At 46.4% G+C, this 25,689-nt stretch overlaps 1 protein-coding gene across 3 annotated transcripts in view; it reads right to left on the bottom strand.

The window, feature by feature from the left end:
* Nucleotides 1-25,689, bottom strand: part of LOC140387390 (uveal autoantigen with coiled-coil domains and ankyrin repeats protein-like) — a 196,602-nt gene that overhangs the window by 62,105 nt on the left and 108,808 nt on the right. For all 3 annotated transcript variants that reach the window (XM_072470420.1, XM_072470423.1, XM_072470421.1), the window contains exons 3-8: nt 19,114-19,202; nt 12,202-12,266; nt 10,962-11,019; nt 2,590-2,660; nt 1,658-1,764; nt 149-330 (exon numbers count right to left, since the gene is read on the bottom strand). In XM_072470420.1, coding sequence (XP_072326521.1) covers nt 149-330; nt 1,658-1,764; nt 2,590-2,660; nt 10,962-11,019; nt 12,202-12,266; nt 19,114-19,202 — 572 coding nt within the window. The remainder of the gene's footprint in view (nt 1-148; nt 331-1,657; nt 1,765-2,589; nt 2,661-10,961; nt 11,020-12,201; nt 12,267-19,113; nt 19,203-25,689) is intronic.

Here is a 25,689-nt window from a genome sequence, read left to right as displayed (position 1 = left end):
AGGAGATGCAAAACAAAGAAAAGGACATCAGGCAGTCTGCCAGTTCACATCACAGCTGTTATTTCCAGAACACAAACTGAATGCTGTCCTAACACAAATGCCACCAGCGCTCCATACCCACAGTCTGTAGGTGCATCAATAATCTCACCTTTCACTTTCTTCTCCGTTGCAGCCCGAGCCAAAGCCAGCAGCTCTGGGTCTTTGGAGAGTTGAGCATAATGCAAACTCTTGTGACCATAGTCATCCGTCAAGGTAACATCAGCACCAGAATTTAGTAGGACCGCCACTGCATCCTTGCAACCATTCTCACAGCCCACCATCAAGGCAGTCCTGAAAAGGGAGGTGACAGGTTAATCCTGGGCCCCATGGGAGAAATTACACCCTGGGTACAACTTTCCTGTTCCAACAGGCTTGGAGCTAGTGGTGTGTTAAAAGGTCACGGCATGCCCAACATTTTCCCATCATAATATTCTCCTGTCCCAACAGTTGCTGACTTAAGTACCAAAGATAATACATGTATTGTACACCCACTATCCAACTCTATTTGTTTAGTTTCTCTGGCAGGCAGAGAAAGAAAAAAAGACAGCCTCTATTATCTCTGTCAAACATGCCTTCAGCAGCAAAGGTCAAATAAGATAATGAAGAGCAATGGGACCATACACAGCTCTTTTAAGGCTGCTTACGCGGCACGGCAATAAATGAAGAAACAAACGTCCCATTTATCTTGGTTCAATGCTTACATCCTTTGAGGAAGTTTATCAGACTGGTTCAGTGGCCTCTGAGTCATAAGGCTGTGGGTTCAGGACCCATACCAGGGATTAAAAATTCCAATCAGTAGGCCTTGCATACAAATGCTTGGGAGTGCTCACAGAGACTGGGCGTCTGTGTCCGTACATTCTACATAAACACCAACCAGTTTGAAACAAATCTCTGGCACTCCCAACAATAAGCAGAATTCAAGACATGTGCGCCAATGCAAAAGAAATCTCTACTTTGGTCAACTCATATTGGATTGGATTTGTTTATTGTCACGTGTACCAAGGTACAGTGAAAAGTATTTTTCTGCGAGCAGCTCAAACAGATCATTAAGTACATGAAAAAAAAGAAAAAAGAAAATACATAATAGGGCGTATACAATGTAAATATATAGACACCGGCATCGGGTGAAGCATACAGGGTGTAGTATTAATCAGCTCATAAGAGGGTTGTTTAGGAGTCTGCTAACAGCAGGGAAGAAGCTGTTTTTGAGTCTGTTCGTGCGTGTTCTCAGACTTTTGTATCTCCTGCCCGATGGAAGAAGTTGGAAGAGTGAGTAAGCCGGGTGGGAGGGGGTCTTTGATTGTGCTGCCTGCTTTCCCCAGGCAGCGGGAGGTGTGGATGGAGTCAATGGATGGGAGGCAGGATGGTGTGATGGGCTGCTATTGCTAAGATTGAAGCTGCAAAGGGAACAAATCAGCATCATCTGCCCCTCAGCAAGACATTGATTAAACGGCAGCTGCTTTGTGTGAAGGTACGCTTAATTTAATAATGTTTCTCTCGCTCCTTAATTTGCCCACTTGAAAAGGCATTAATTTCTGACTGCGATGTAACTTGATGGGCACTGATCGTTCTCAGGACTTGCATTTAAAATTTACTTTTAAGAAAAAAAGAGGATTACTTGTTTTGCTTATCCCCCGAGTTGATGTCCGCTCCTCGCTCCAGTAAAAGCCGGCAGACATCTGGATGGCACGTCTGCGTAGCCAGTACAAGAGGGGTCCGCCCATCCTGCAACAGAGAAGATGGAGCACACAGTGGTTAATGCCATGCAGCCTTCTTAAAGTAGCAACACAGGTGAACAAGACCGAGATTTTTTAAAAGTGCAAGAAAGCACCGAGGTTACTTTCTGAACATTTAGAATTGAAAGGCATGGATGTTGAGCTTACTTGGAACCTTGGTTACAACACACTTGGAGCACTTTGAACAGTTCTGGTCTCCCTATTCAAAAAAGATACAAACGCACCAGAGAAGGTGCAAGGTTTTCGAAGGATGAAACCAGAACTGAGGTTATAAGGACCTTCGGGTATTTTTCTAAGAAATATCTATTAATTTCAATTGGGTTATTACTCCGGGCCAAGCGGGGCTGGAATTGACTGCGCACTAACCCAGGGACTCGTAACAAAGTAAATAAAATTGAGACAGAAGTCGTCCCGAATGGCTGGACTTCACTGTAGTAGAAAATCTATTATGGCTTTCCCAACTAGCACATAGAAGAAAAGGGAGCTCTTTAGACGCTCCATTTCAATTGGATTTGACTGACCAGAGTCCACTTGCCAACCAATCAGCACCCTTTTTCTCATGCAAGATGATTTGTTGTTCCCTTTAAAATTTGGTATTCTTGCATCTGTCCTGATGAGTGTAATTCGAAAAGCTTCGACAGCATGTCTCTTTTCAGCCAAACTCGAGCTCTGTACTACAAAGTTCACTCACTTTAACAGTCAAAATAAACAGATAGCTTAGCTGAGATAAAATGCAAATTGTTTTGAAATTTCCAACTTCGACCCATTCATTTACCAAGGACAGCCACATCTCCAAGGTTTCACCAGCACTTACCCCATCCTTGACATTCACAGTCGCCTCATGGTCCAACAGTAGCTTCACGCATGCCAGGCAGCCAGCCACCGCTAAAGTACAAATCACAATTAAAGCGCAAACTAAACAATCTGGATAATTCTTTCAGTTTGATGTCAATGAACAATGAAGATCCCAAATTTAACTCAATCAAACAGCAAACGGAACCCCCAAAGTTGTCCCAGAAGAGTTTGCATTGTTTGAGGAGCATGGGCCAGCCAATTCTACGGAAGGGTCCATTGCTATGAAGTCAATTCGATGCAATTCTCTGCACGGGTCGGATGTTAAGTACATACAAACCTCAAACATGCTTCTCGGACAGCACTTTCTCCAGCTTAATCCAATCGTTAAGTCTTTCAACGAATCAAAGGACATGGGGACAGGACAGGGAGTCGGACTGATATTCTCACTGAATGGGAGAGCAGATTACAGGGTCTACTCTTGAAACACTTCCATGGGACTTTTGAAGCGGGGGGGCGTTGACAAGGCACGCATTTGCTGGCTATCCTGAAATGCCCACGAAAGGAGTGGCTCGCTTTGCCAGTTCAGAGGGCACATGACAGATCTGCTTTTCTGGTTTTTTTTTTTAAAATATTTTTATTCTCCTTTTTCACATTGTCTCCCAAATTTATACCCACCAACAATAAATAATAATCAGCAACGAATGCAATATCAATCTCCATATCAATCCTCCCAACAAACCTCCAAACATTAGCCCGCACGTTAACATAAACAAAAAGCAAAAAGGAATCAGGAATCACCCATAGTCACCATTAACATATACAGTTCCCCCCTCCTCCCAACTCTCCCAGCCCCCCAATGTTCAATGTAATCCAATTCTCGAAAGTGCATAACGAAAAACTGCCATGAATTGTAGAACCCCTCCATCCTTCCCCCGCTGTTCAAATTTGACCTTCTCAAGAGTCAAGAAATCCAGCAGGTCCCCCCGCCACACCAGGGCACAGGGTGGAGAGGTTGCTCTCCAATCTCAACAAGGCGAAGGCTAGAACATCTGCCTCTGCACCCGTTTCCAACCCTGGCTGGTCCGACACCCCGAATATGCCCTCCCAAGGGCCCGGGTCCAGTTTCACATGCACCACTTTAGAGATTACCCTAAAAACCTCCTTCAAGTGATCCTTCAGCTTTGGACAGGACGAAAACATATGAACATGGTCTGTGGTTTGCGGGTCTTCTGTCTCTTCCAGTATAGCCCAGTAAACCGCCGATACTACCCCCTTCTCCAGTCCCCCCCCGTCGCCAGCTCCTCCTCCAGCAATGTGGAAGCTGGCTCCACTGGGAAGCTCTGTATCTCCTTTCTGGCAAAGTCTCGAACCTGCATGTATCTAAACATTTCCCCCTGCTCCAGCCCATACTTCGTTCCCAGCTCGTTCGATCCTGCAAACTGACCCCCAAGAAACAAATCTTTTGGTGTACTAATTCCTTCCCCCTCCCCTCTCTAAAGCTGGAGGATCTCTAAAAATGTTCATCCCTCTTCCCTGGCTCAAATCAATGGTTCCCCCGAATCAGCATTTCCCTTGACCCTGCCCCCAACCCGAAGTGCTGGCAAAACTGCCTCCAAATTCTCAACAAAGCTTTTACTACCGAACTCAGAGTATTTCCCCGGGGCCATCAGGAGTGGCACTGTTGCTCGCGCGTTCAATCCCGACCCCCTGCACAAACTCCCCTCCATTCTGGCCCACTGGGTGTCAACCCCTCTGACCCAGCTCCGTACCTTCTCCACATTCGCCGCCCAGCAATAATACATCCGGTTCGGAAGACGTAAACCCCCTGCCTTCCGCTCTGTAGCAGCACCTTTCTAATTCTGGCCACCTTTCTGCCCCATATGAACGAGGTAATCATTCTCTCCATCTCTCTAAAAAATGCCTTTGGCAGGAAAATCGGCAGGCATTGGAAAATAAACAGAAATCGCGGCAACACGTTCGTTTTAACCACCTGTACCCGACCCGCCAGTGACGGAGGGAGACCATCCCACCTTGCCAGATCAGCTTTCACTCTCCCCCCAGAAATGTTGTACCTGCGGAGCCCCCCCACTCCCCAATCCCGAGCAACCAGCACCCCCAGGTATCTAAAGTGAGTCCCTGCCCTACGGAATGGCAGCCCCCCCCCCCCCCCCCCCCCACCACCCCTGCTCGCACCCCCGGCCAATACAAAAATATTCACTCGTTTAGATTTAATTTGTACCCCGAGAAAGACTCAAACACCCGAAGCAGCTCGAGTATTCCCCCTAATTGACACACTCGGTTCCGACACGTATAACAAGCCATCGGCATAAAAGGACACCCTATGCTCTATCCAGATCTGCTTTTCTAGAGGGCATTAGTGAACCAGATGGGTTTTCTTTTGTCAACCAGAAACCAGCCTTCAATTCCAGATTACTGATTGAATTGCAATTTCAATAGTTCCCATGGTGAGATTTGAACCCCAGCATGAGCCTGGGCCTCTGGAGTATTGTCCAGCGACATCACCACTACGACACCGTATCGCTCTTCCCCCCCCCCCCCCCCCCCACAAAAAATCACAATGCAGTGGACTTTGGATAATTTCTCTATTCGAATATCTTCTTAGCTGCTTGTACGAGGCTTCGGAGCTTGATAGTGTGCTCCTCAGTAGCCACGTCACAACACGGATGAAGATGATGAGGCGGACATGGGATACGCACGAAATTGGGAAAGTGCAACCCAAAGGGTTCAAATCATTGTCTTGTCACACACACTCAAGTAAGGAGATGAGTCCATTATTAATCCCTCACGCGATAAAGTAAAGATAATATTTCCATGAAACAAAGAGCTTGCGACAATCTGAGAAATATTAAGGGCAAAGACGCCATCAAGGTCAAGAGTAAAAGAGAAGGTTGGAGTATATCAGAAAGCAGCAGTTGGGGCTAAGTCTGAAATATGCCTGAGGAAGGGGAGAGTGTTCCAGAGATTTGGAGACAACTAGGTTGGAGATGGTTGCAATTTCAAGAAAGCGAGGCTACAGGGAGGGGAGGGGAAGCACACGCTGTGATGGTCACATAAAAATGACACGGTCAATCAACATCCACACAACTCAAGGTTACAAGATAACCGAGGGTGGGAATGCGTACTACTTTCAGTTACTTGCACTTCCATTAATTTTGCTTGCAATGAATCTAGTTGTCACCTCCTTACTATGTGCAAAATCACACTGATGCATTGTGACCTCCAAATAGGAACATTAAAGCCGCCTTCAACACGTTTGAGTTAAACATTCCAATAAAAACTGCGACACTCTAAAATTATCACCAGTTATATAAACTGTAAAAAGGAGATATTGTGAGACGTCACTCATCGAAGTACTACTTGACTTCAGAGTGGCAAAAGGCAAGATAATTTTATTCACAAAGATGACAACACTCAGAAAACAGCTCAGATCAGCTGCAGCACAATTTTCCTCATTAATTCATGAAGTCCTTCAGCACTAATTCGCTCAGATCACAAGACATTTTGTTTGCGTGTTAATGAATGCACAATAACAGTTGCAGTTGGTCACACAAGGGGCCGGTTCACCTCACTGGGCTGGGCAGCTGGTTTGTGATGCAGAGCGAGGCCAACGTAGATACATAGAAGATAGGAGCAAGAGGAGGCCTTTTGGCCCTTCGAGCCTGCTCCGCCATTTATCATGATCATGGCTGATCATCCAACTCCATAGTCTAATCCTGCTTTATCCCCATAGCCTTTGATCCCATTCTCCCCAAGTGCTATATCTAGCCGCCTCTTGAATATATTCAATGTTTTAGCATCAACTACTTCCAGTGGTAATGAATTCCACAGGCTCACCGCTCTTTGGGTGAAGAAATGTCTCCTCATCTCTGTCCGAAATGGTTTACCTTGAATCCTCAGACTGTGACCCCTGGTTCTGGACACACCCATCATTGGTAACATTTTCCCTGCATTTATCTTGTTTCATCCTGTTAGAATTGAATAAGTCTCTATGAGATCCCCCCCTCATTCTTCTGAACTCCAGCGAGAACAATCCCAACCTAGTCAATCTCTCCTCATATGAATGTACAGGATCAATTCAAGTGTTCTCAACCTTGCCCCTCGCCCGAGGTGTGGTGGATCCTCAGGTTAAATCACCACCAGTCAGCTCTTCCCCTAAAAGGAAGGGCGAAGCAGCCTGGGGCCTTCTGGGACGATGACCCATATTTCACATAACCTTTAATAAAGGACTACAGACCAGGGCTCTTTTTTCCATTTGAAGGCTGGGGTGTAACCTGGTGGAGGTCTGAAGATTGTTTTTTTTTTTTTTAAAAAGAGTACCTTCACACCCACGCACTGTTTTTCCCCTTTTGGGGAACACTGGGGGGGAGTGTCGGGGAGATTCCCAAGTTGATTATCAGCCAGTTGAATTGCCTTGTGAACGCTCCTTCCGTGACCAACAAGTCCTAACGTTAGCCTCAACCCGGAGTTTTTGGTCTGGTGGTCCGGGCGCCACGACTGCATCTCAAGGCCGGCAATAAGATTGTGCAATAGGGTCGACATAAAAAAAGTCGCTTGTGAGGAAGACCAAATCATGATAGCGATTAATAAATCCAACCGGGAATTCAGGAGAAACTGCTTTACCCAGAGTGATTAGAATGTGCAACTCATTATAACCAGGAGGGAAAGAGCATTCAGAGCAGTTCAGGAAAAGCTATGTAAGCTGGAGGCGAACAGAAGGATATGCTGATTGGGATGGATGAAAAAAAGGACGAAGGTGGGGGTTTGGACTGAGTATGAACACCAACCAACACGGAGCAAATAACCTGTTAATATCGGCCTGTAACCGCCTCAGGCTGGCAGTCAGCAGCAGACTGCAAGGTCCTGCGTTAAGTGAATGGGATGTGGGGGTTCGGACAATGGCGGCTGGAGTGGGGGGTACCTCCCAAATGCGATGCTGCGAGAGCCAGGGCGTTATGCCCAATGCGTTGTGCAAAATGAAAACCGACACATATGTAGTGTTTTCCATGAAGACCAGACATCTGAAAACACTTTACAGCAAGCAAAGTAGTTTTTGAAGTGCACTCACTTTGTAGCAAATGCGGCAGCTCAGCATTACTCCCACAGTCCGCAAAGTGATACTAACCAGATAATCTATTCCGTGTCACGCTGACTGAGGGATGAATATTGGACAACTCCTCTGCTCTTTTTCAACATAATGCCTTGGGGTCTTTTACATCTGCGTCAGCAGTCAGGTGCCACCTTAGTTTATTGCCTCATCAGAAAGACAGTGCAAGCACTCCGTCAGCACTGCAATGGAGCATTCGCCATGATTCTTATACTCGAGCCCTGGCGTGGGAATCGAAACCCGGAGCCTCGTGACAGAGGCGAGTGCGCTACCAACTGAACCACTGCTGACACGATGTTATGCAATAAAATTGCTCGTCACGTGACTATCCCCAACAAGCAATACAGCTCCGTTACTTTTACAACAAACGGCTACTTAGAAAAAGAGAGAGAAACAACAGTCAGGGGACAAGAGCAGGAAATGGGATGAAATGCATTTGAAGAGAACCCAAGAGGTTGAATTTAGGAAACTATAGACCAGTTAGTTTAACATCCATCATTAGGAAACTCTTGGAATCTGTTATTAAGGAAGTAGTAATGGGACATTTGGAAAGTCAAAACATAATTCGTCAGAGTCAACATGGTTTAATGAAGGGTAAATTGCGTTGGACTAATTTGCTCAGAAGCAAAGTGGATAATTGGGGTACTATAAATGTAGTGTTCTCTGGACTTCCAGAAGGCATTGAGAAAGTGCAGCATAAAAGGTTAATACACAAGGTAAGATCCCAGTTGGGTTGAGGTAACGCATTTACTTGGATAGAGGATTGGCTCACCAACAGAAAGCAGAGAGTGGGGATAAATGGGTCTTTCTGGTTGGCAAGCTGTAACCAGTGTTGTGCCACAGGGTTCAATCCTCGGGTCCCAGCTATTTACAATCTATATTAACGTGATGCAGGGATAGAATGTACTGCAGCCAAATTTGCAGGCGACACCAAAATAGGTGGGAAAACATGTTGCAATGAGGAAATAAGAAATTTACAAATGGAGATGGATAGGTTAAGCGAGTGGGCCAAAATCTGGCAGAGGAAACGTAACGTGGATAAGTGCGTGCGGTTACCCATTTTGGTCACAGGAATAAAAAAGCAAATTATCTAAATGAAGAGAAACCTCAAAGGGTTTTGGTGCAGAAGGATCTGGGTGTACTCGTCCACGAATCACAGAAAGTTTGAGTGGAGGTGAAGCAGGTTTTTAAGGAAGGCAAATGGAATTTTGGCATTCATTGCTAATGGGATAGAGTATAAACAGGGGAGGTGCTGTTACAATTATAACAGGCATTGGTGAGACTGCAGTTGGAGCACTGCGCACAGTTCTGGACCCCTTACTTGAGGAAGGATGTAGATTTGAGGCGGATCAGAGAAGGTTCACTCGATTGGTTCCAGGGATGAAGGACTTGTCCTATGAAGATAGATTGAGCAGTTTAGGACTATACTCGCTGGAGTTTAGAAGAACGAGAGGAGATCTAATTGAGGTACCCTAGGTGCTAAAGGGGATTGACAGGGTAGACATAGAGCAGATGTTTCCCTTTGTGGGACATTCTAGAACAAGAGGCTAAGGGGTGGCAGATTTAAAACAGAAATGGGGAAGAATTACTTCACTCAAAGGATTGTGAATCTGTGCAATTCTCTATCCCAGAGTGCAGTGGATAATAATAATCGCTTATTGTCACAAGTAGGCTTCAATGAAGTTACTGTGAAAAGCCCCTAGTTGCCACATTCCGGCACCTATTCGGGGAGGCCGGTACGGGGAATTGAACCTGCGCTGCGGGCATTGTTCTGCATTACAAGCCAGCTGTTTAGCCCACTGTGCTAAACCATGCCGGAACGCTGAACAAACTTAAGATGGGTAGGTTTTTAATTAGTAGAGGGATGAAGGGTTATGGGGAGTGTGCAGGAAGGTGGAGATGAGGCTGCGATGAGATCAACCATGACCATATTGAATGGCGGAGCAGGCTAGAGGGGCTGAGTTGCCTACTCCTGTTCTGTGTGACAGGTTGTCGTCTTCTCGGAACAGTTTAGAAAAGTCATATCAGGCTCAAAACATCAACTCTTCCTCTCACCATTGTTGCCTTGCGTCAAGAGCATTCACTCTCGCCTCACCTCTGAAGTTCACCCTTCTGTCCATGATTAAACCAAGCTGTAATGAGGTCAGGAGCTGACTGACCCAGGCGGAACCCAGACTGAGCATCAACGTGCAGGTTATTGCTGAGCAAATGCTGCGTGATAGCACTGTTGACAGCCCCTTCCATCACTTTGCTGGTGATTAAGAGCAGGCTGAAGGAGCTAGGGGCACAGCACGTTCCAGAGCCAAAGTCTTCAATACTATTTCTGGGATATTACGGGGCCTTTAGTCTTCACACTATCCAATGCCTTCAGCCGTTTTTGTTGATACGTGGGTGAATCAAATTGGCTGAAGACTAGCATCTGTGATGCTGGGCATCTCCGGAGGTGGCGTGCAAAATTTTTTAAAATGGGGTCCAGCAACCTCAGAGGGATAAAGCACAGGAAAGTGAAACCAACATCGAGATAGTCACCTCACCCATGTCCCCCATTAGTCACATGTACATCCTGCAGCCTTGAGGTTTGCAGGATCTTGTTCAGCACAAAATCGGTTGCTGTGTTTCGTAAGTTACAATGGCTACGCTTCAAAAAGTAGCTCATTAGCTGCAAAGTGCCCTTGAGATGTCCAAAGTTGTGAAAGCATCTATTTAAATGCAAGTCTTTCGTTAAAAAAATACGTAACTGCTCAGATGACGAAATTTAGATGAATGATTTGCAGACAGGAAAGGGTTCAGATAAAACACTGAATCATAATGGATATTTGGGCTTGAGCTACATGTCTTACACGCCAAAAACTGTATACTTAATTGATCTTGCTGCCCCAAATCTACTTTGCTCCATTTTTAAATACTTCAATGTATTTGAAGCATTTCAATTTTGAAGAAAGAAAGTGAGAGAACTGCCTTACCCTTGAAATCAACTCTAAAGAGCTCACTAGCAATGCCACCGACAGCTATAGATAGCCACAAACAAACAATACATCTTTGCACAAGTGGGCTGTCACAGGACTACTTTCCCCACAAACATGTAGGCGGGCATAACCTATTGCTTTGTGTTTTAACAATCTGAGTGAACAACATGAAGACTTGTCATTACTCTTCATTGATGTTCCAGTGACAACACAGGTCTGGATGTATGAAACACCAGAATTCCGTGAAACTCCATCCGAAACCTCTAAATAAACAACTAAGTTAAGCAGTTTTGTACTGACCTGCGTCGTGAAGGGCAGATCTGCCGCGAACATCGACACTGTCAACGGGGCAATTTTGCTGTAAAACAATTTGATTTATTTAAACTAGGTGAGCAACAATGAGACATTCTCGAATGCAGAATTAATATTTAATCTGCATATATTATTTAGAACAGCAGGGAAAAGCTTTTGTTCCCAAATGAAGCCTCATTTCTCACGCAAGTTTTTTTTTTTTGAAAACTCCTCCTCTGCAAGGGAACACTGGTGATAAAGCTACATTACAGCTCTTCGACCTTTGCTCAGAGAGAGGGAGATCCTCTGCAAGTATAGGGAAACTCCCAAATTTACAAGCTATATGCTTCACGCACGCATACTACACTAACAAGCTCCTACTCAATGTATATCTTGAAGCTTTGTCAGCATCATAATAATAGGGTAGCACAAGTGGATAGCACTGTGGCTTCACAGCACCAGGGTCCCAGGTTCGATTCCCCGCTGGGTCACTGTCTGTGCGGAGTCTGCATGTTCTCCCAGTGTCTGCGAGGGTTTCCTCCAGGTGCTCCGGTTTCCTCCCACAGTCCAAAGATGTGCAGGTTAGGTGGATTGGCCATGCTAAATTGCCCTTAGTGACCAAAACGGTTTAGAGGGGTTATTGGGTTACGGGGATGGGGTGGAATTGAGGGCTTAAGTGGGTCGGTGCAGACTCGATGGGCTGAATGGCCTCCTTCTGCACTATGTTCTATAATAATAATCTTAATTGTCACAAGTCGGCTTACATTAACACTGCAATGAAGTTACTGCGAAAAGCCCCTAGTTGTCACACTCCGGCGCCTGTTCGGGTACACTGAGGGAGAATTCAGAATGTCCAATTCACCTAACAGCATGTCTTAGTCGAGACTTGTGGGAGGAAACTGGAGCACCCGGAGGAAACCCACGCAGACACGGGGAGAACGTGCAGACTCCACACAGACAGTGACCCAAGCCAGGAATCGAACCTGGGACCCTGGAGCGGTGAAGCAACAGTGCTGACCACTGTGCTACCAGATGTTAGTGTGTATAATTTAACAAACAAAGACAATGATTTTTTTGGGAGATGTTTACTCCAGCGGGGTCATTAGACAGCACAGGAGATTCCAACTTTAGATCTGAACAAGTGCCATACTCCATTCGAAAAGTAAACTCTCTTCCTCTCTCCACAGATGCTGTCAGACACTGCGAGTATTACAGTATTTCTGTTTTTATTATAGGAGATTCCAAGTACCTGGAGTAACCGCTGCAAACATAGTGGCTGTCCATTTCGAGCAGCGAGATTTAACACACTCCGTCCTGCAGGGAAGAGAAAAAAAATTACTTGCAAGAGTAGAACCCCAAACACGAAGCAGACTCAATCTCAATAGATTCCTTAACCGAAGATAACACGGTCGAGAATTTCTCAATATTGCATTTACATGTTCCTCCGGGGGCCAGCTGTTAAGTCAGTGGGTTACGCTCGGACCTCCACGTCTGAAGGTCAGGATTCCAGTCCCACTTCAGAGGCTCGAGTATAAAATATATGTCAACGGACCCAGCAATAGTACTGAAGGATTGCCACACTGTTGGAGATGTCGTCTTTCAGAAAGGATGCCAAACTGAGGCCCCATCGGCCCTCTTAGGTAGCATCTATTTAGAATTAAAGCAGGGGAGGTTTTGCTGTGTCCAGACCAATATTTATCCATAGAACCCCTACAGAGCAGGAGGAGGCCATTTGGCCCCAAGGTCTGCACGGACCCTTTGAGTGAGCACTCCACCCAAGCCCACTCCCCCTATCCCCATAACCTAACCTGCATGTCCCTGGATACTAAGGGGCACTTTATCATGGCCAATCCACCTAAGCTGCACATCTTTGGACTGTGGGAGGAAAACGGAGCACCCAGTGGAAACCCATGCAGACGTGGGAAGAGCATGCAGGACAGGGTGGTCGACAGGGTGGTCCCCTGGCTCTCCTTCTGGCACCTCCTTCTCGCACTCCCAGGGTGCCACTGCCAAGGGTTAAGGCCTCAAAGCTTGGGTGTGGTTAAGGGTCAGGGTCCTGGAAAAAGGAGGGGGGGGGGGGGGGGGAAGAGAAAAGAGAACCCTCAGCAACACCATAGCGGGGTTGAGAGATGACACTGCCCATGGGTGGCGTGTGTAACTTGGAGATTGGGGGGCACCCTTTCAAAACTTTAGCCGCGAGTTCAGCTCCCCAGTAACGAAAACTTTTCTAAGTGTGGGCTGGACTGTCAACGGGGAAGTACGGTGGCGCAGTGGTTAGCACTGCTGCCTCACGGTGCTGAGGACCTGGATCACTGTCCGTGCGGAGTTTGCACATCCTCCCAGTGTCTGCATGGGTCTCACCCCCACAACTCAAAGATGTGCAGGGTAGGTGGATTGGCCACGCTAAATTGCCCCTTAATTGGAAAGAAAAAAGAATTGGGTACTCTAAATTCATTTTTTTTTTTTTTTTTTTTAAATAAAAACGAGAAACTCCCCCAAGCCCCCAAAAAATGACCACGTGCCCTTGAACAACGGTGTGAATATCATCCAAACGGCCAATGAGAAACATCCCACCAAACCTTCCCAAAATGAGAGGTAGAATTCTTTTGGTTGAAATCCACCCTTTATGTTTAAATCATACCCGACAATACTCGTTTACATGAACAGCTCCGTAGCACAGTTAACTGGACTGTGGCAAATTTAGAAGTGCAAAGTTGGCGTCGTACACTTCAGCCACAGGATACCTAAAGTTAGAAATGTGTAAACACAGAACTGGACATGACCCCAGATAGAGACTTGGGTTCACCCAGCATCATTCACCTCCAAAGCGAGAGGAAATCAGTTTCCTCTGAGACGAGTGAAAAATGTGTTCAACACACCCAGGCAAGCGGAGTGGCAGGATGTGGATTCAAGCCAATACATCCAGCTCCTAATTGCAGCTGCGCTGCGAAAGGAGAGTGCCAAGTGGAGATTAAATTTGAACTGACGAGGAGGTGGAATTGAAGAATATAAAATTCTTCAATTAAGAGCATTATCACAGCCTGCCCCAATTAGGAGACGGCTAGGCAGTGACAATGGCAGAGCCCTGGGAACAGGTCATCCAGCTCCCTGGGGCTGGGACTTGGAGCACAAACCCATCAAGAACAGAACAAAAAAGGACCGGCGAGAGTTTGCCAGTCTGACCACGTTGTTGGCACAGGTAACCTAAAATCAGTGTCACTGGATGCAATGGCACAGGGTCTGCTGTGATGCTAACGGGGCAGAGTCTTTGACTGGCATCGAAATTTGATGCACACACACACGTTTGCACACACACGTTTGCACACAGACTCGCCAGCACAGAACGGTTATCGCTTGATATTTATATGGGCCAATTGTAACTGCTATAACGAAAAGCTACATTGAATAGATTGAAAAACAAAATTGGATATTAAACAGCAATTGGTCAGGCATCCCAATAATAAGTCACAGCGGACAAGGTATTTCCAGCACTTTTATTCACCAGTCCAGCCTCAACCGTTCCCCCTCCCCCAGGGGCCTTCCATCAGCTCTGAGAACAAGCAGTCAATTTGTATCTTTTATGAGAGGCACGGTAGCACAATGGTTAGCACTGTGGCTTCACAGCTCCAGGGTCCCGGGTTCGATTCCCGGCTGGGTCACTGTCTGTGCGGAGTCTGCACGTTCTCCCCGTGTCTGCGTGGGTTCCTTCCGGGTGCTCCGGTTTCCTCCCACAGTCCAAAGATGTGCAGGTTAGGTGGATTGGCCATGCTAAATTGCCCTTAGTGACCAAAACGGTTAGGAGGGATTATTGGGTAAAATGGGGATAGGGTGGAAGTGAGGGCTTAGTGGGTCGGTGCAGACTCGATGGGCCGAATGGCCTCCTTCTGCACTGTATTTTCTATGTTCTATACAAATCTTTCCTCTGACCGATCAGTCTGTGAAAGGACAACCCTGGGATTGGTCAAGAGGCACTTGAAGAATTGGACTTATCGCTGCAAACCCTCCAAGATTCCTGGCCTCTTGTGCAGCCCCAATTTTAATCACTGCACCACTGGTGGTCGAGAAACCCTACACTCAGGAATTCTCGACCACCAGTGGCGCAGTGATTAAAATCTCTCTGCTCTCCTTTAAGGCATTCTTTAAAACTTCTCTACTTCGGACATCTCCCCCAAATAGGTTAGGTGGTTTGATGTCAAATTGTGGTCGATTATGCTCCTGTGAAGTGCCTGGGGCCATCTTTTAACAATAAAGGGGCTACAGAAATGCAAATTGTTACACCAAAACGGAAACAGTGAAGTCGAGGTCTTTCGAATGTCATGGGGCTAGGATAATCTAGATGTGAGAAGGCTGCTTAACTCGCACTGTGATCTCAGAACTAAACAAAAGTACAAAAGAAACAGGTCTAAAAACAAAGGATTAGGAGGTTGGATTGAAACAGCAAAAGCAGCTAATGCTATATTAATAAGTCTTTAACATATAACTGCATAAAATATAAACACCACTGGAGTGGATATAAAAAGATTTACACAGATGATCCCAGAACTGAAAGGTTATATCAACAGGAAGGCCTGCACAGGCTGGATTTCTATTCTCTCCTCAAGACCCGATAACAAAGTTTGATAGCTTAGATGCTGAAAAAAACGTTTCCACTTGTGGGGGAATTATAAATTTGAGAGAGTCATTAACAAATACAATAGGAAGTTCAGGAGAAACCTCCTTATCCAGAGAGTAGCGAGAATATGGAACTCACTGCCACAAGAAGGTATTTAAGGGGGAAACGAGATATACAGAAGGGAGAAGGATCCGTTAATAGCACCAGGTGAAGTGGTGTGAAAGGAAGCCTGTGTGGAGATGAGCCAAATGCCAATTTGGACAGCAAGTTCTTTGCAATTCTATTTCTGGTTCAGAACAGATCTGAAGGTGAAGAGGAGACATGGAAATATGGATTAAAAACTTGACAACATTCAATTTCCTTGCTATGTAACTGACCAAAGCGGAATGCAGATGGAGATCTTGAAAATTCCACTAGATTTTTTTTTGGGGGTGGGGGGGGGGGGGGAATGGGGAGGTAAAGAACAATTTTTTTTTTGTATCTTTTCATTAAGCTTAGTCTCCAAGTTGGTCACCTTCATTTGAGGACGAACCTCATCAGGTAGCAGGCAGAGGGGCTTTTCCAGGATTTGGACTGATGGATAGAGCGTCGATTCACCCACAAGTCAATTTCTGAGGGCAACAAAGCTAAAGAAAGTCAAGGGCAGCAGCCCAGACTAGCCAGGGCCTTTTACTAAGTAGTACACTGAACGCTGGCGGCTTGATGGGAGACGGACATTTAAGGTAAACATGTACAAATAGAAATGGTCTTAATCTGTTCCTGTTTTAACAAAGAACATTTATGCGATGTTTATAGAAAACCTTTCCAATATATATTAAGAATGTTTTATTGCCATTAAAGTTTCATGAAACAGCACTTCATTACTCATATTCTGCTGTTCCAACCTTTACAATAGTTTGGAATGGGACAAAACCATTTATAATGCAGCACTTAAATGGCACAAGACTCAACGATGCAGAGTTCCAGCGCTTGTGATTACCTTCTTGTGCAATTGGACAGGCACCGTTCGCTCGCTACCACAGCAGCCTCGCTACCACAGCCTTACAAACGCTCACTGGTTATTTATAAACCTTTTCAAAAACATGAGAGATACTGGTCGCTGAAGGCATACGATGCACATCCGCCAGCACGGTCTCAGAGTTTAAAGGATTGAATTGAGGTATGTTGAGACAAACGTGACCTGGGTTCCCAATTTAAAAAGCTGAGGAGCGATTTAACAAAGTGCTCGAAACAAGTCAGTTGAGGAAACACGAAGCAGACTCGAGGGTTAAGCAATCTATTCAGTCAGGGAAAACATTTTCTCTGATGTAGGAATCCCGAACAAGAGGCCACAATGCAAAAATTAGAGCCAATCACACAGTGTGAAATCTGGGGGCACTTTCTTCTCTCTCCCTCTACACACACACACGTATGCAAAAAAGGGAGTGGAAATCTGAAGCTCGCTCCTCCAAAACGACTGCGGATGCTGGAGAACAATTTTCTTTTATCCTTTGACAAGTTGTGGGCATCACTGACAAGGCCAGCATGTGTTGCCCATCCCTAATTGTCCTTGAACGAAGAGGTTTACTGCACCATTTCACAGGGTCAGTTAAGAGTCAACCATATTACACGCGTGAGCCCTCGAAGGTGGTGATGTTGAGCCACCTGAACTGTCCCAGCCTTTGTGGTGCCGGTACTCTCAAAGTTCTGTCAGGGAGAGAGTTGGGAAGTTGTGAAACCGAACTTGGGATCAGAAAAACTAATAAAAAGCTGCCAGGCTGGTGTAAAATAAACAAGTGTTTTTATCCCCAATCTTTTCCCTTCCTGTAAGAAAGAGAATCTGTCGTGACTCAAGCTCCCCTGAAATGGTCGTGATTTGGTCACTTGTTAAAAACAAACAGCTACGAAGCACCACCACAAAGGCTGCAGTGATCATTGACCATGAGCCACTTGCACAACCAAGGGAAAAACAGTAAGTGGATGCTTGCTAGTTCCACCCGTGTCCTATAGGAATTGTTAAAAATGCCGATCTGCAAATATATACGGTTAAGTATAAAACTCACCGTCAATGGTCAATAAACGGAACAGGATAATAATCCTGTACACAGCCTCGCTGGAGTCAAAAGGAGAACTATGAATGTGAGCTTCTGTCATAGGGCAGCACGGTGGCTAGCACTGTTGCCGCTCAGTGCCAGGGACTGGGTTCCACTCCAACCTCGGGTCACTGTCTGTGCAGCATCTGCACCTCCTCCCAGTGCCTGCGTGGGTTTCCTCCCACAGTCCAAATATGTGCAGGTTAGGTGGATTGGCCATGCTGAATTGCCCCTTAGTGTACAAAGAGGTTAGGTGGGGTTACGGGGATAAGGCGGGGGAGTGGGGCCCAGGGAGGGTGCTCTTTCAGAGGATCGATGCAGACTCAATGGGCCGAATGGCCTCCTTCTGCACTGGTTGGATCCTATGGAATAAGATTGAAGTTCTCGGACTAGAATCAATCTTCAATGCACCAAACTGAACCCAAGTACTGGTTTCAAAATGTGGGAGGAAGCAAGATGAAGTAGTTTGGGAAGTGGCTCATGTGAAACATAAACACCGCCTTGGGCCTACAGGGCTTCACTGGGTAATATTATGTAGAGAAAGACACAATAGCATTTGTATTCCTGGCATCTGGGCAGCATAGTGTTTTATACAGCTAGTTTTAAGTGCATAGCAAGCTACTACAAACAGTAAAGCAATCGATGACAAGAATATATTTAAGCGGTGTTGGTAGATGGATGAACATTGGCCAGCTCTTCTCTGCGCTTCTTTGAAACAGTACGGTGGAAGCTCTTACATTTATCCAAGGGGGGTAGTTGGGCCTTTAGTGCTTCATCTGAAAGACTGTGCCACCAACACAGCAGCAGCCCCTTAGTATTGAGTGGAGTGTGAGCCTAGACTACAGGCTCTGGGATGCTAAATGGCTCCGTCGCACAATAATGGCTCCGTCTTGCCAATTTAGGACTGCGAGGAGGAGAAATTTTGTCCCTCAGGGAGCTGTGAATCTTTGGAATTCTCTACCCCAGGGATCTGTTGGCGTTCAGCCAGAGTCATTTTGATAGAAATTTTGGACACAAAAGGGAACCACGGGATAGGGCAGGAAAGTAATAATAATCTTATTGTCACAAGTAGGCTTACGTGGCACTACAATGAAGTTATGTGAAAAGCCCCTAGACGCCACATTCCAGCGCCTGTTCAGGTACACAAGAGGGAGAATTTAGAATGTCCAAATTACCCAATAGCACAGCTAGTGACCCCAGCCGGGAATCGAACCTGGGACCCTAGCGCTGTGAAGCCGTAGTGCTAACCACCGTGCTGCCCACATAATAATCTTTTATTGTCACAAGTAGGCTTACATTAACACTGCAATAAAGTCAAGATTGAAGATTAATCACAAACTATTCACGGGAACAATCAACCTATTTCTGTTTCCACTTCTTAATGGAGAAATCCCAAGTGCCCCAAGGAAGGGGGAGAGCGGAAGCTAAAAATGTTGAGTCAATCAAGTAATGAAGGGAAAATAAAGCAAATATGTACCTGCTGCATCTATTGCCGTGACATCAACACCATGAGAAAGCATTGCATTGATGCAGGGGACATCTCCTTTAGCTGCAGCAACATGGAAACTGAAAAAGAAAAGTTAAACTCTGAATTGTAGTCAGCACATTTGAACATGTTCATACACAGCCACTCTCCTCTTTCGCATAGCTGCTACCATTTTACACATCTCCTTTTGACAAGATTAGAGATTACAAATGGCGTCTACCACATCTCAACCATAACTTTATACTTGGCCAAATATTGATGGATAATATGCCTTCAGTAGGTGGCCATCATCAAACCACTCAACCTCACCAACTTGACCAAGGCCTAAATGTCCGCAAGAACAGAACACGAGTGTGTCAAATTTGGACCTCTTTCTGTTTTCGACAACAGCCTTTCCTTCAAGAGGAAGAAATTTCAGGACAACATTTGTGCATTAAGACAAATGGAAGGATCCAGCACTGGGCAGAATTGTCCCAAACCCCCGACGGAGGCCAGGGGCCGGCTTGAAATTAATTTGCATCCTTTATTGGGAAGCAGATGCAGGCTTGACCCCCATGCCTGATTCTCCGTGATGCCGGCAGGAAAGCAAGTCGGCATGACACACGTACAGATGTCGGGACTAAACTGATCAATGCCTGGGGTTGCCTAGAGTTCAGGATGGAGGCCGCCCACAATCCTGGACCCCGGAGCAGCACAGCAGTGGGTCGTGGCAATATCTGGGGAAGGATCTTCCAGATTCGGTGTCCTGGAGGAGAGCATTTTCCAAACTCCGCATGTTCCCACATATCCATAGTCGTTCTCAGGCAGTCCATCTTCGGGTCTCAAGAGTGCTCCCAGAGATCCATTTTCAGGAGGTCCACCTTCTTCCTTCAATGGTGGGTCAGTTATGTTGGGTGCCTTTTCAATATAGCACTCAGCCACAGCGGCAGACGCCACTCCATCCGGGTCTGCCCTGACACCAAATACGGCACTAAACACCTGGGTGCATAATTAATTAGGCTGGCGCCGTAGGGTTTGGTACGTTGTCCCATCGGCGGCCGCAGTGAGACACACTACCTTCCCGGTCCCGAAATGGGACAGAAGTCTCAAAACGAGAGCATTCCAGTCACCGACTGATTATTTTCCCTTTTTAAGCTTCTGCCAGATCACTTTGGAGCAGTCAAATCCGACGTCACTGATGATCCAATTGTGCAACACTTGAGTTCAAATTTGTTCCAAGATCAACATTAAAACTGAACTAAATTAGGAGGCACAAAATCCAAATTGGCACAAGGATCCCAAGCTTCATGCTGGTAACTGACTAAACATTGAAATATCCCTTCCTGGTCTACAAGATGTGGCGCAGTATTGCACTGGAGGCACGCTCAGTTAGTGCACCCCAAGCTAGACTTTATGGTGCCAAATTAAAAAATCTCCTTGCTGTACTTACACAAAAAAATAAGAACCAAGAATTCAATTTGAAGCTGCTTTTCTGAATGGCCTCAGCATCATCAAGCGAAGCAATAATTTGCTTTTATCAAGTGAAGTCCGGTTTCAACTTTGCCAAATATTTATAAACACAAGCAGATCGGCAACCACTTAATTGGTTTAGTGTTCAGAGCTATTGTGATTTGCAGTGCAATTAAGCATTCCAGGCTTAGTAAGCACGCATTCTTCTAAAATCTTTATTACCATGAATAGTATTTCTCTGTCAGATAATGATGTATTTATGGTTCTCTCAGGATCCCATGCAACAATATCAACACAATCAAACCTCTACTAACCACCCTGTATTGCCGCTATCTATAAATCCGTCTACTAATAGCCAAAAGCTTTGCAACTTGTTAAAATGAACCCAGGGTTACTAATCAAGTTGAACATGTTTAAATTTAAGAACAGGAGAGTTTCTATCCAACATCTGACACAAGGCACCCAGGTGTGTACGCACCGTGTTTACTTTCAGAGTTGGGATCAATTTCAAACCCTTTTTTATTTTAGTGATGTGAGGGAAGGATCAGGGTGCAACTTGCATTGTATTTATTTCCCTTCCTCGGTTCCATTTCTACCCTGCTGCTCTCCTGAACCAGGCTGACTCCACCTCTCTCTAACATGGTCACACCCTCCTGCAACTCACAGCTCCAACTGCTGGTTCGACACGCTCTGTCCGCACTCAATCTCTCCCTCCCGTCCCGCTCCCTCCCCACTCCCACCAAATGACTCCCTTCCATCCGCACCAGGGTGCGTGCACGCCAGGTTTAATTTTGGCTTTAACATAGAATTTAACATAGAATTTACAGTGCAGGAGGAAGCCATTCGGCCCATTGAGTCTGCACCGGCTCTTGGAAAGAGCACCCTACCCAAGGTCAACACCTCCACCCTATCCCCATAACCCAGTAACCCCACCCAACACTAAGGGCAATTTTGGACACTAAGGGCAATTTATCATGGCCAATCCACCTAACCTGCACATCTTTGGACTGTGGGAGGAAACCGGAACACCCGGAGGAAACCCACGCACACACGGGGAGGATGTGCAGACTCCGCACAGACAGTGACCCAAGCCGGAATCGAACCTGGGACCCTGGAGCTGTGAAGCAATTGTGCTATCCACAATGCTACCGTGCTGCCCACTCGCCATTAATCGCCATAATCACCCACTCTGTTGTCCAATGTTTAAACCTCTTATTTTCGACCGCCTTCTCTGCTCTCCAAGTTTTACGGCCACTCAAACTAGTCAACCCCTTCCTTCTCACCGATTCTTTGCATTCAACCATTAAATATTCTTGATGCCTTTAATCCACATCTTGGTCTTCATCAACAAGCTTACATAACTGAGACTGCGGCTTGCTGTCTGTCCCACTGGCCATTAATTGGCCAATTAATAGCCCTAATTGGAGTGTGGATGTGTCGGCCACTTTCAGCCTCTCACACACCCCATCGCCCGCATGCTTGCCCAACCGTCACTGCCAGATCAGGTCGGGGTGCGCAGTTAGCGTTGAGATTAACACCTGCAGAAGTTTTACACAGTCTTCTGCCCCCACCCCAGGGACCCACATAGTTCTGCCCACGGTTTTCACCACTCCCATGTGACACACATGGGGAGGTGTGTTGGGGGGGGGGGGGGGAAGAAAGAGAGAGAGAGAGAGAGAGAGAGAGAGAGAGAGAGAGAGAGAGAGAGAGAGAAAGAGAGAGAGAGAGAGAGAGAGAGATGGCCTGTTGGAAACGTTGGGCTTGGGGGTGGAGGTGGGGGCCAATAAAGATATGCTGTTAGGCGCATTGAACATTCTGAATTCTCCCTGTGTACACCCGAACAGGCACCCGAGTGTGGCAACTAGGGGATTTTCACAGCAACTTCATTGCAGTGTTAATGTAAGCCCACTTGTGGCACTAAAGACCATTATTATTAATTAAATCCCATCTTGCCGTGGAATGACACAATCGAGGTCCAAACTCATCCGGTGACTTTATGATCTCAAGTGTTATCTTTTAAGGAGAAATCACAGCAGGCCATGTATCCTCCTGTTCACTGGTTCAGGAGGCAAAAGCACAAGGTGGGGAGTGTTCTCCTAGTCTCTCTGCTAAAAAACTATTTGTAGAGCTCGAGGAGGAAAGTCGAGCTGGTGAGATAAGTAGGGAGCTGGCAGTGGGGGAGGCTTCGCAGGTACAACATCTCTAGTTTGGTGGGGAGAGTGAAAGCCGATCTGGCAAGGTGGGATGGTCTCCCTCTGTCACTGGCGGGTCGGGTACAGGCGGTTAAAATGAACGTGCTGCCGCGATTTCTGTTTATCTTTCAATGCCTGCCGATTTTCCTGCCAAAGGCTTTTTTCAGAGAGATTGAGGGGAGGATTACCTCGTTCACATGGGGAGGGAAGGTGGCCAGAGTGAGAACGGTGGTTGCTACAGAGGGGAAGGCAGGCAGGGGGTTTGGGTCTTCCGAACCCGATGTACTACTACTGGGCAGCGAATGTGGGGAAGGTGCGGAGCTGGGTCAGAGGGGTTGATTTCCAGTGGGTGAGAATGGAGGAGAGTTTGTGCAGGGGGTCGGGATTGAAAGCACTAGCAACAGCGCTGCTCCAGATAGCCCCGGGGAAATACTCAGGGAGTCCGGTAATAATAGCTTCATTGTGAATTTGGAGGCAGTTTCGCCAACACTTCGGGTTGGGGGCAGGGTCAAGGGAAATGCCGATTCGGGGAAACCCGGATGGAAATTTTCGGAAATGGGAGGAGAAGGAGATTAAGACGCTAAAAGATTTGTTTCTTAGGTGTTGGTTTGCATGATTGAAGGGGCTGGAAGCGAAATATGGGCTGGAGCAGGGGGATATGCTTAGATACACGCAGATTCGAGATTTTGCCAAAAAGGAGATACAGAGCTACCCGGAGGAACCAGCCTCCACATTGCTGGAGGAGGTGCCGATGACAAGGGGACTGGAGAAGGGGGTAGTGTCAGCGGTGTATGGAGCTATTTTGGAAGAGGAGAAGGCACCACTAGACGGGATCAAGGCAAAGTGGGAGGAAGAATTGGGAGAGGATATGGAGGAGGGGTTCTGGTGTGAGGTGCTCTGGAGAGTAAATGTCTCCACCTCGTGTGCGAGCTTGGGGCTGATACAGCTGAAGGTGGAATACACAGCACACCTCACGAGGGCAAGGATGAGCCAATTCTTTGAGGGAGTAGAAGATGTGTGTGAGCGTTGCGGGGGGGGGGGGGGGGGGGGGGGGGGGATGCCTGCTAATCACGTTCATATGTTTTGGTCCGGTCCAAAGCTAGAGGATTACTGGAAGGAGGTGTTTAGGGAAATTTCCACGGTGGTGCACATGAAACTGGACCCGGATCCCCGGGAGGCCATATTCGGGGTGTCGGACCAGCCAGGGTTGGAAACAGGGGCGGAGGCAGATATCGTAGCCTTCGCCTCGTTGATCGCCCGAAGGCGGATCCTGCTGGGATGGAGAGCAGCCTCTCCACCCTGTGCCCTGGCGTGGCGGGGGGACCTGTTGGAATTCTTGACTCTTGAGAAGGTTAAGTTTGAACTGAGGGGAAGGATGGAGGGGTTCTACAATTCATGGGCATTATTCATTATGCACTTTCAAGAACTGGATAACATCGAACATTAGTTGGGGGGGGGGGGATGGCTGGGAGGGTTGGGGGGAGGGGGGGGCAGTGTGTGTTAATGGTGACTATGGGTGATCCCTGATTCCTTTTTGTCATTTGTTTATGCGAACATGCGGGCTAATGTTTGGGGTTTGGTGGGAGAATGGGATCGTTGTTATTGACATGGGGATTGATATATTTGTTACTGATTATTGTTGGTGGGTGTAAATATGGGAGAAAATGTGAAAAAGGAGAATAAAAATGTTTTTTTTAAAGTAGGGCGCTGGCAATCAGAGGACACAGTTTTAAGATAATTAGCAAAAGTACCAAAGGAAATCAATGTTTTTTTTATAAAAGGAAATAGCAAGCTGCTACAACCTGGATTGCATTGCGCAAAAGGCCTGTGGACCAGACCCAACAGCAAATTTGGTAACTGCAGGACAGGGAAATATTTCCAGGGCCCTGCAAAGTTGTTTCAGCCAGCCAGCATAGAGACGATGGGCCAAATGTCCTCCTTCTGAGTCGTATCATTTTATAATTCTCTGAAAAACACTTGGATGCAAGAAAACCAATACACACATGGAAGTGAAAACGATAAACAAAACGTTGGTTAAAAAAAAAACAGCAGGCCCACTACAATCTGTAAAACATTTTGTATATATTAAAAGATTCAGAGTTCCCATTTCATTTTTTCCAATTAAGGGGCAATTTTAGCGTGGCCAATCCACCTAGCCTGCACATCTTTTGGGTTGTGGGGGCGAAACCCACGCAGACACAGGGAGAATGTGCAAACTCCACACGGACAGTGACCCAAGGCCGGGATCAAACCTGGGGCCCCAGCGCCGTGAGGCAGCTGTGCTAACCACTGCGCCACCGTGCTGCCCATCCAGTCTGTAAAACATGATAACAATGGGCGTCACGTGGCACAGTGGTTAGCACTGGGACTATGGCGTTGAGGACCCAGGTTCGAATCCCGGCCCTGGGTCACTGTCCTAGTGAAGTTTGCACATTCTCCCCGTATCTGCGTGGGTTTCACCCCCACAACCCAAAGATGTGCAGGTTAGGGCATACTAAATTGCCCCTTTTAATTGGGGGAAAAAAACAATTGGGTACTCTAAATTAAAAATAAACATGATAGCAATGACACAGAGAAATCTCTTTGCCCTTCATCAAAATTCTTCAAAGGGATCCACAAACAAGCCCCTAAACTACAATTTCTTGTCACTGTACATTTCTAGCAATTACTTGGATTTATCTCGAGTTAGGAAGTTAAAGGTTTTTTTTAAAAAGCGTTGAAGGAGATGCAAGACAAGACATTTCTGTTAAGTTTATCTCAATTGTACTCAATAACAAATAGATCCAGGTCTTTGTTATCTCTGGGTTCTTCCACCCTCCTCAAACTTGAGCTGATCCAACACTCTGCTGCCATTATCTTAACTCTCACCATATCCCATTTACCCGACATCTTGCTCATTGACCCAGTCAAGCAAGGTTACGGTTTC

Source organism: Scyliorhinus torazame, chromosome 12 (genome assembly GCF_047496885.1).
Source record: "Scyliorhinus torazame isolate Kashiwa2021f chromosome 12, sScyTor2.1, whole genome shotgun sequence".
In the NCBI taxonomy this organism is placed as follows: Eukaryota; Metazoa; Chordata; class Chondrichthyes; order Carcharhiniformes; family Scyliorhinidae; genus Scyliorhinus; species Scyliorhinus torazame.
This window is presented reverse-complemented; position numbering and strand designations above follow the sequence as displayed.